Source organism: Podarcis liolepis, assembly GCF_965112155.1.
Source record: "Podarcis liolepis genome assembly, chromosome: 17".
NCBI classification, from domain to species: Eukaryota; Metazoa; Chordata; class Lepidosauria; order Squamata; family Lacertidae; genus Podarcis; species Podarcis liolepis.
In genome coordinates, this window is record NC_139571.1 from 11,557,115 (window position 1) to 11,568,197 (window position 11,083).

The following is an 11,083-nucleotide window of genomic DNA, read 5'->3' on the forward strand; positions in this document are numbered from 1 at the left end:
CAGCCCCTCAAGACAGTCCAGAAGGATGTTATGGTCAATGGTATCAAACGCTGCTGAGAGATCCAGCAGAACTAGGAAACAGCTCTCACCTTTGTCCCTAGCCCGCCGGAGATCATCAACCAGTGCGACCAAGGCCGTTTCAGTCCCATGATGAGGCCTGAATCCCGACTGGAAGGGATCCAAATGGTCCGCATCTTGCAGGCGTGCCTGGAGTTGTTCAGCAACCACTCGCTCAATCACCTTGCCCAAGAATGGAAGATTTGAGACTGGGCGATAGTTGGCCAACGTGGCCGCATCTAAAGATGGTTTTTTAAGAAGCGGTTTAATAACTGCCTCTTTCAGCGGGTCTGGGAAGGCTCCCTCATGGAGGGAAGCATTCACCACCCCACGAAGCCCATTGCCCAGCCCTTCCCTGCTAGCTTTTATAAGCCAGGATGGGCAAGTATCAAGGAGACAGGTGGTTGGTTTCACTCGTCCAAGCAGCCTGTCCACATCCTCGGAGGTAACAGATTGGAATTGATCCCACACAACTTGACTAGACAGGACTCCAGCACTCTCCTGCCCCTGCCCTGCTCCCACGGTGGAGTCTACCTCTTTCCGAATCTGAGCGACTTTATCTACAAAAAACTTTGCAAAATCATTGCAGGAGATCATGTGGCCCATACTGGGCCCCGATGTCGCAGGTGGTTCTGCTAAATTGCGAACCACCTGAAAAAGTCTTCTGCTGCTGTTTTCTGCAGATGCAATAGAGGCAGTGAAGAAAGTCTTCTTCGCTGTCGCTACCGCCACTTGGTAGGCTTGACATTGAGCTCTAACCCGTGTCCGGTCAGCTTCAGAATGAGTTTTCCGCCACCGGCGCTCTAGCCGTCTCAACGATTGTTTCATTGCCCTCAGATCCGTGGAGAACCACGGGGCTGTCCGGGCTCCATGCAATCGGAGAGGGCGCTTCGGAGCCAAACAGTCAATAGCCCTGGTTAATTCCACATTCCAGTGGGCCACCAGGGAATCAGCTGAAAGGCCATCAACATGGGATAAAGCATCCCCTACCACTCTCTGGAAGCCATTTGGATCCATTAAGTGGCGGGGGCGGACCATCCGAATCGGTCCCACCTCCCTGCAGAGGGGATGGGTCGTGGAGAAGTCCAGTCGCACCAGGAAGTGATCTGACCATGGCACTTCTTTCGTTTCGCTTTTACTTAGTGTCAGATCACCAACATCCATAGATCTAAGGCATGTCCGCAGCAATCGGTTGGGCCAAACTTATTCAGGGACAGCCCCATGGAGGCCATGCTTTCCACGAAGTCCCGAGCGGCCCCTTGTAAGGTCGTGTCGGCATGGATGTTAAAATCCCCTAAGACAACCAAACTAGGTGTCTCCAGGAGAACATCTGCCACGACCTGAAGCAGCTTGGGCAGGGAATCCTTGGTACAGCGGGGCGGTCGGTACACCAAAAGGAATCCTGTACTGCCCCTATTGCCCGACTTCCAGAACATGCACTCAGAGAACTGGGTCTTCCTAATAGGACGCCTAGTGCAAACTAATGACTTCCTAAAAATCACTGCAACCCCCCCTCCCTGCCCACAAGGCCTGGGTTGCTGTGCGTAAGAGAAACCTGGTGGACAAGCAGCGGCAAGGACAGGCCCATCTGCTTCATCCAACCAAGGCTCTGTTACACATGCCAGGTCAAGTCCTCCATCCATGATCAAGTCATGGATACCAGTGGTCTTATGAATCATTGACCTGGCATTGCACAGCAGCACCTTCAAGTCATGTGGGTATCCCTTGCTGATTCTAGTATCCGTCCAGTTAGGACCAGACCCGGAGGCAGGGATAGTCCTCAAACAACGACTAAACCTGCCTCCTCTGTAATGACATGGTCTGGTCTTAGCGTAACTCCTCCTCCTACCTGTGATCACTGAGATCGGTTGTCCCAGCGCATCCCCCTCTGTGGAACATGCCCCAGTCATTTTGTTGGCTGGGACCCACTCCCCGGCAGCCCTGACCCCTCCCCTTAAGAACAAAATAAAACCTTAAAAATAAACAAAAACCCAATACAACAATACAAACAAAAAAACTGTAAAAGTTACAAAACATCAAAATCAAACAAATTCCCAAGCCCAACCAAACATCCATCCCACCCCTACCCCCCACATACAAAAAAAGCAAAAGAAAAAATTAAAAACATTTTAAAAAGAACTCTGCGCCCCTCCGAGTCCTCCTGGACAGCAGCAGCACTAACAGCAACCGTCCTTGTGAGGCTTCAGGCCCCGCCCTGGGCCAGATGGTGAGTGGCAGGAGCAGAGCCCTCAGGCACTCACACAGGGGAGTCCTCCTGGGCAGCAAAGCAGTCCTTTTGAGGCTTCAGGCCCTGCCCTAGGCCAGGTGGTGAGTGGCAGGAGCAGGGCCCTCAGGCACTCACACAGGGGAGTCCTCCTGGGCAGCAAAGCAGTTCTTTTAAGGCTTCAGGTCCCGCCCTAGGCCAGATGGTGAGTGGCAATAGCAGGGCCCTCAGGCACTCACACAGGGGAGTACCCCTTTCCAGCCTCCTTACAAAGATATCTTTCTGCTGGGGTTTGGGACTAGACTCAAGGTGTAGTGCCCTGCCCAACATGACTCACTGCAGAGAACAAGTCTGAATGACCTCTGGGCCTAACTACACTTGACGCAACAACCCGGCAATCCCACTGCTTAGTTTTTTGAAAAGGACGGGGAAGTATAAGTCTTCTCTCCATAGCGGCCATCTCAGTAAAAATCACATCTGCATGCAGCTGCAGCAATTTGCGCCAGGAAAAGCCTCCATTGGGGTCAACAGGAGCCTCCCCCCCCCCCCAATGCTAATTGCTGTACTGTGTATATGGAGAAGATTCAATATTTACTGAGCTGGTGGCTGGGATGATTAGACTTTAAATCTCTGCTCCCATCCCTGGTGCCTGGAATGAATGAATCCAAGGGGGCAGCCTAGTAATGCTAAATAAATGAATGAATGAATGAATGAAGGAAGGAAGGAAGGAAGGAAGGAAGGCAGGCTTAGTAGCACCAGCAGTTCCCACTCCAATTATTGCTCTGGGTTATTATTACAGGAGTTGAAATGAGCCCACCTTCTTTTCTTTCCCCTCTATAGATGGAATTGTATCCTTGTCAGATGTAGAAACAACAGTCTACTATCTGCTGTCTCTCCTCAGCACAGCTGATGTGTCCACAGATGTCCTCAACCATGCCTCTGAAATTGTGCCTTCTCTCACCAGCCTACAGAATCTTTATGGAGGACTTTCATCCTCACAGGTAGCGACAGCTGTTTCTCAAGGGAAGAGGTGTGGCAGGGTACCAAATTTCCGTATTTGGGTGTGCCAAATGCAGGGATGACTCCAGAACAAAAACTAGCTTGGGGGGAGCAAAGAGATGGGAAGGATTAAAGGAGGAAAGATTTAATCCGCCTGAATATACTCTGCCAAAAAGTTAGAGGGAGTATTTAGGGGGAGTGCCCACTGTCCCTTGCTATTGCTTGCAGTCATCCCTGGGTATTCACCTTGAAATGCACATTCTAGCACAGGGCTGGTGTTTAAGTGGAGTGAAAATTATCGGGCACTCGAAAATCATCGTTTGAGGTTTCCTATGTTCAATGGCTGCAGTGGTGTGGCAGGATGAGGGACAAAAGGAGTTATTGTTTATAAGATCTCAGTAAGTGTTAAAATTTGTCTCCTGGATCTCCACCCCACCATCCAAGACGACTGTTTGCTTTCCCCAGGACACAGTGATTGCCCTGCAGGCTTTATCCAAGTATGCAGCCTTGACCTATCGTGAGGCAGAAGATGTGAAGGTGCTGGTGAAATCCGGTGGGGGTTTCCAGCACGAGTTCCACGTGGGCAAGAAGAACCGGCTGGTGTTGCAACAGGCCCCTCTTGCAGAGATTCCTGGTCAATACAAGCTGGAGGTGTCAGGGAACGGCTGTGCCTATGTGCAAGTAAGCCATGGAAATCTCAGGGGACAAAGGCACAAACAAGGCTCACCTTTGATCCACGGGGAGCAGGATAGAAGCAACAGACTGAGGCACTTTTCAGATTGTCACAGAGGAAGGAGAGGCGGGGGGGGCGTGTCTCAGATCCTGAGCAGTCCTAAGAAAATGAAAAGAGCATTCGTGTTCATCGTGCTCCACAGCAGGATAGCTGGGTAACATCCAATGAAACATACTGACTGTTGCAAGTTTGAAGGGAAAGGCAATTCCTTAGCACAGATTCAGCAGATGGTGGTTCTTGCCATGGGATGTTAATAACGTCAGTAACAGAAATAATTAGATAAATAAATGGGAGTATAAGTTGGCCAACAGTTAATAGCTAGGATAGGGCAGAGTTCCAACAGAGTTCCTGGTGAAAACAATGTGATGGAACACTCATTGAGTGGCCCATATTGTATATCATCATCACAATCATTATCAGATTTTATTGGTCAGCCAAATATGGGTTATAGCCCAAAACAAACAAACAAACAAACAAACAAACAAACAACAGAGGTCTTAAAAACATATTACAGTGGTACCTTGGTTCTCAAACTTAATCCATTCCGTAAGTCCGTTCCAAAAGCAAAGCGTTCCAAAACCAAGGTGCGCTTTCCCATAGAAAGTAATGCAAAATGGATTAATCAGTTCCAGACTTTTAAAAACAACCCCTAAAACAGCAATTTAACATGAGCTTTACTATTTAACGAGATCATTGATCCATAAAATGAAAGCAATAATCAGTGTACTATACTGTAAAAGAAATAAGACAGTATTGTAGATGATAAGAATTACAATTATGCACTGATGATAGTCATTGTTTGGATGGAGTGGGGTGGGGGGCTTGTATCCATTTCCGCAGTCACACAATCAATCAATCAATCAATCAATCAATCCGTAGCTGAACTGGGTTCCACAAAGTCACAAAAACAAATTAACCGAAAAAGCCTCAAAAGGAAAAACGCAAAACAAATAGCAAAAACAAAGGTGCCAAACTTAATTCCATTCCAGAAGTCTTTTTGACTTCTGAAATGTCTGAAAACCAAGGCGCAGCTTCTGATTGGTGCAGGCGCCCCAGAAACAATAGCCGACAGCCGCATCAGATGCCCGGCTTCCAAAAAACGTTTGAAAACCAAAACACTTACTTCCAGGTTTTCGGCGTTTGGGAACCAAGGCATTTGAGTACCAAGGTACCACTGTATAGCGCACATGATGAAAGATAAGATAAGATAAACTTTATTCTCATTAGCCAACGGCCATGGCAACATAAAACAAGCAATATATACAAATAAAAAGACAGTGATGTGTACAAAGGGCAATCAAATGAGCAAGGTTATCGTTCAGATAGTGGCCTTTATTGATGAAAGTATTATAATACACATCACAGAAGATGCCAGAAGTCAGCCCAGAATACAGCAGTTTTCTTCCCCACGTAGACTACTCTTCGATACCACAAAGAGCCTCCACCGCCGGAAGCTTTTGCTCTGAGTGTAGAGACATCACCAGAGGAATGCAACCAGACTACCAGGAAATATTTTGATGTTCATGTACAAGTCAGGTACTGTACTTCTGCTAAGCTGCTTCTGAAGGGGCTCCAAAAATCACATCTCTGGTGAAGCAGCTTGTGAAGCTTTGGGAACATGTGAATAGTTGCATGCAAAAATATGTTCTGCCTATTTACAACATATTTGCAAAATAATAATAATAATAAAATAAAAAATTCTGCCTCCCAGCTCATCCCATGCTGGAGTTCCCCTGGAGCTGGGTTCAGAATCATGAGCTCTGTCTAAGCTAATAGGGCTGCCCACTTGTCAAAATCTCTTATACCGGTACTTGCAATGGAATGGAGACTTATAAGGGAAAGGAGGGAGGGAGAGACTAGCAAAGGCTTTTGCAAGCCTTCTCGCTCTTTGCTTTTAAGTCCCTGAGCCTGAGAATTTGGAAGGGAAGGGGGGGGGGGGACACTTGCAAAGAACAGGAATGGAGGCGGTAGCATGTATGCCTGAGGCCCTGCATCTTCTGAGGTCTGCTCTTTCAATTTAGGCCCCAGGCTGAATGGAAGCAAGGGGAAGGCTCTGGAGTGATGGGTCTCTGCTTGCTGGTCACAGCCACCCAGGCTGAGAGGAGCGCTCTGCTCTGATGGCTGTCTCTGCAGCAAGCTGGGTAATGAGTCTCATCAGCAATCACCTCAGGGTGGCCCTGCCTAGAGCGAGACATTGATTAAACCCATCCTCCAGGCTGCTCACTTGTGAGGCAGTGGGGAAGGAAGTTCACTACAGTGGTACCTTGGTTGTCGAATCTAATCCCTTCTGGGAGTCCATTTGACTCCTGGAGCCATTCAAAAACCAAGGCCCGGTTCCCGATTGGCTGCAGGAGCTTCCTGCACTCAATTGGAAGCCACAGAAGCCATGTTCAGCTTCCAAAGAACATTCAAAAACCCCAACACTTCAGGAGCCAAAACGTACAAGTACCAAGGTGTTTGAGAACCAAGGTATGACTGTACTGGATCCAAATCTCCCCAGATGATTTTTCAGCTGCCACTCTTTCCCTTTCCCCCGTTAGCTACACAGGGGGGCGCAATGAAACCAACATGGTCCTGATAGAGGTGCATATGCTGTCTGGGTATATCCCTGTGAAGAAGTCTGCGAAGCAGGTAAGACCACTTGGCTTGGCTTCTCCCCATCTTTCAGTAATCCTTTTGTTTCAGTTGTTTCGTCCCACGACACTGCTGTGTAGTCATTCAGAACGGCTTCTATAAGGCAAAAGCAAAATTAAGATCCACAAGCAACAGTAAGAACTGAAGAATGAAATTAAGATGTCCGAAAAACAGCTTAAGCTGTTAGCAGAGCATTTCAGGAGAGATCTTGGCTCCTGAGGGTCCATTTTCAGGAAGAGACACAAGCTCCAGGTTGCTTCAGCCATTCATCCATCTCTCTTCATCCCTCCTCCCTTGCCCAGCTCCCAGGGTCTAATCCTCAGACTCCATCCCCACTTGCCCAGCCTCCTCCTCCTAAACCAGCTGATCTCCAGTTCTCAGGCACATCCTTCTCCCCAGGTCCTTCCACGTATTTCATTCTCTTCTCTGTTCTTTCGGAATCAGGCAATGAGGTAGACTGTCTGGATGTGTAGAGGGCAGTCTGTTTGTACCACTTCTCTGGTTTTGCTTGCTTGCTTGCTTGACGTGTGTCTTTGTGTGCATCTGTTTTAGGTAAAATTGTATATGCATTTTTACTATCCTCTCTTAACAAATCATGTTCTTTCCGGGTGTGCTGCTGCTGCTGCACTGCATAATATACAACATGGAATTTATCTACCAACAACACCTATCTGATCAGTGCAAAACTTCTTTGCTGGGTTGTTTCCTACAACTCTTGTTGCAAATGAATGGAAGGGCATTGGCCTTGAACCCAGGCCCAAGAAGGCGAGTGATTGGCCTTGTCCTTCTGAAGGTGGGATGGCGGGAGAAATGCCCAAAGCCCAGATTTCCCACAGGTTCTGTGGCCCACTCCTCTCCCCAAGTAGCCAATCCTGACAAAGATGTGGACAGAATTAAGGTGTCTGGTGACAATCCGCTGCTACGTGTCCCCGCAATTGAAAGTGACACTGAGCCCCTATTTTTCTAGGTGTGGGAAGTTCCACATTTCAAACAGTGCCCTGTTCCTGTATTAAGCATGTTATAAAGTGTCCCGTGTACTCATATTTATCCTTATTTTCTCTTTTGTATATCGTATATGTATCATATTCCGCAGTAAGGTGTCTCAGAGTGCTGAACCTTCTAGTCATTTTCTGTGCAACAATTGTGAGGATCTATAAAACTGTTGTCCTTGTTTTGTACGAGCCCATGGGATGGCAGCCCACCAGTAGTGGCCTAGGGCTGCTGGCTTGATTTGTTCATTCACAGAGCCCATTTCTTCCATATTCTGACAGCTCCTAATGAAGCCCCTCGTCAAAAAGGTGGAGTTTGAGCCTGACAAGATCCACATCTACCTGGATCAGGTGAGGCCTACTCAGATCTCTATCAGATTGACAAAGATCAGGGATATGTGGAAGGGGTTCTGGGGTAATGCTCTACCTTTGAGTCAGGCAAGGAGGGCATGGAAGTAAGGACCAAAGCAAAGCCCGCCCTAGCTGGGAGACCTTTCCTTACTCCCTCTTTTTCCTTAAGCCAGAAGAAGTGTCCTGGGGAACTCAAAAACTTGCCTATCAGAGGGCTCATCCACACTTCTGCTTGCCCCGTGCCTAGAAAGTACAGTTCTGAGCAGTTTTCTGCTTGTCTTCTGCTAATAATAATAATAATAATAATAATAATAATAATAATAATAATAATAATTTATTGATATCCCGCCCAACTGGCTGGGTTTCCCCAGCCACTCTGGGCGGCTCCCAACAGAATATTTAAAACACGATAAAACACCAAATATTAAAAACGTCCCTAGACAGGGTTGCCTTCAGATGTCTTCTAAAAGTTAGGTAGTTGTTGATTTCCTTGCCATCTGATGGGAGAGCGTTCCACAGGTAGGGCGCCACTACTGAGAAGGCCCTGCAGCTGGTTCCCTGTAACCTCACTTTCCGCAGGGAGGGAACCACCAGAGGGTCCTCAGAGCTGGACCTCAGTGTCCGGGCTGAATGATGGGGGTGGAGATGTGGATTCGAGCAGCTTTCCCCTGGAAAACCTGTTTTTTGCCGCTAAGTCAGAACGAACATCAAGCCATGGAAAACCCGTTTGCCATTTGGTCTGATTCAGCGGTAAACCCCAGATTTCTTTGGAGGCAAAAGCAGTGGGGCAAATGGACGTGTGGACGAGCCCACATTGTAGTTGATCCTAATTAGATTTGTTTGCCACCCCACCCCTTCTGATGGACGAACACACTTCCTGCCATTTTTATCTCCTACCCCTCTTTCCTGTCTTCAGCTGGATAGTGAAGTTCAAAACTACAGTGTGTCTGTGGAACAAGAAACAGAAGTGATGGATCTAAAGCCAGCAATAGTAAAAGTGTATGATTATTACCATCCAGGTAAGCATCTCATTGCTGGAAATGGGTACCATTCATCTCAAAGTGCACCACAATCCTGCCTGTCTCCCAATCCCCTTCTCCCTAAGCAAAGAACTCTGCCAGGGACATTCAGTAACCCTTCACTGCGATCCTTCTATGTCTGTTTTCATGCCAAGCATCTGCATGTGTGAAGTCATGCTAGTTGGACACTTACCTTTGCCAAGGGCGGTGGTGGTGGGTTCTGCCAGGGTGATTGCCCTGGGTGCATTGGGGTGGGGGAGAGCGCTACTCACACTGCCATCCCTGAGCCATCCCTGCACTGCATTGTGATGCTGCGATCTGAACGGATCCCAGCCTCGCAACGCGGCTTGGGGAGGGTGGCGTGAGAAGGATTTCAGCAGCCGTACACCCTTTGATCCCAGCTGTCAGGCGTGGAGAGTCCTCCCCTCCCTTTTTTAACTTCACAGATCAGAATTAACAAGCAGCTGATAGATTTATAGTCCTTTTATTACAGCGTCATGTTGCCAGCACAAATACACAGCTCTCCACAAGGAGAACGGTTGCCTAGTCTAATCATCCTTCCGGCTTCCGCAGCATTTTGGCTTCCCTCCCTCTGACTCCTTTGTTCTCTGATACGTTCAGACCTCCAAGTCCATGGGGAGGGGAGCCCTCCACGCTCTCAAGAGATGTCTCAGCTAGCTGCCCCCTCCTTTTTGTTCTGTCGTCATTATCTCATAACTGGGTAATTCCCCCCCAAGCTGTTCAGCTTCTGCCTCTCTCTCTGAACATGCTGTGGGCAAGAGGGCGAGCATGCTATTCTTCCCCCTCCAGCTCTCCATCAGTGAGAAGCTGGTCTGCCATGGAATGCATTCCCCAGTCCTCATCTTCAGACCATTCCCTGACACCAGCCCCTTGAGGCTGGGGTGGAAGGGCGCATTGTGTCCTTCTCACACCGCCCTCCCTGAGTGGGATTCCGCAACAGGGATAAGCAACCTGTGGACACAGAATCATAGAATTGTAAAGTTGGAAGGGACCTTGAGTGTCATCTAAACCAACCCTCTGCAATGCAGGAATCTCTTGGCCAACGTGAGGCTCAAAGCCATGACCCTGGGATTAGAAGTCTCAGGTTATCCTTCAGCTATCCTTCAGGTCCTTCAGATGCCACGGGACTCCAACTCCCATGTGCTCTCGCCAGCACGGCCAATTGTCAGGGATGATGGGAGTTGTAGTTCAGAAACTTTTGGAGGACCCGGACTTCCTGCTGATGGGGGTGGGAGAGAGGTTTGCTCTGGGGTTCGATCTCTGTCTCATGAATTGTTCTCTCTCATACACAGAAGACAGTGCGGAAGTTGAATATAACGCTCCCTGCAGCACAGGTAAGGATGGAACGAGGCTTGGGCACGTCAGAAAGGAGAGTCACATAATGCTCATAATGGCCGCTGGTGAGCTTTAGGTGGAATCGTGCAGGCATCCACTGTGCAAGGAGAACTCCCCTTCCTCCATATCAAGATGGGTGGCTGGCCTGGACCCACAAAGGCTTAAGATATGGTGCCTTATTTTCTTCGTATTTCTTCCCACAGAGAGCACAAAGAAAGACCACCACTAGCTTTGCATCCGAGACGTGAAGCAAACCCAGATGAACAGCACAATTGCTGCAGGAGATCTCCCATCTTAGGTCATTGTTTTGAGTCTGCTTTGTTAGGTCATGTACAGATGATATCTTGGCTCCAAAGATCACTGTGTGCAAGCACAAAGGCACTTCTTCTTCTTCTTCTAATTTTTTATTATTTTATTCACATAATATACATTCTTTACAACAGACAACTCCAAAATAAAATCATATATAGCAAAACCATAAGTCTCATGTTTTAATTTACACTGATCTCCTTTCCAATACCTTTACTTGATATTTCTTGCTGCTTCCTGCTTTCCTTATAGAATCTTTATGGAAATTTAAATCTCTTAAATCCTATTCCAATCTTTAACAATTTCAATTAATCCCTTCATCTCCCTCCCCCACAACCCAGTACTTCACCCGTGTGCGATCTTCTTTGCCTACTATTATTTTTGTTATTGTTGCGTTACTCATTTTATTTGT

At 47.8% G+C, this 11,083-nt stretch overlaps 1 protein-coding gene across 1 annotated transcript in view; it reads left to right on the forward strand.

Annotated features, from left to right (window-relative positions):
• LOC310697058 (alpha-2-macroglobulin-like protein 1) overlaps positions 1-10,837 on the forward strand; it is a 54,755-nt gene extending 43,918 nt beyond the window's left edge. Inside the window, exons 30-37 of the mRNA XM_083483289.1 lie at positions 3,122-3,282; positions 3,746-3,961; positions 5,428-5,549; positions 6,554-6,644; positions 7,919-7,987; positions 8,904-9,006; positions 10,320-10,361; positions 10,566-10,837. Coding sequence (XP_083339415.1) covers positions 3,122-3,282; positions 3,746-3,961; positions 5,428-5,549; positions 6,554-6,644; positions 7,919-7,987; positions 8,904-9,006; positions 10,320-10,361; positions 10,566-10,591 — 830 coding nt within the window. The 3' untranslated portion in view covers positions 10,592-10,837. The remainder of the gene's footprint in view (positions 1-3,121; positions 3,283-3,745; positions 3,962-5,427; positions 5,550-6,553; positions 6,645-7,918; positions 7,988-8,903; positions 9,007-10,319; positions 10,362-10,565) is intronic.
• The last annotated feature ends 246 nt before the right edge of the window (positions 10,838-11,083 follow it).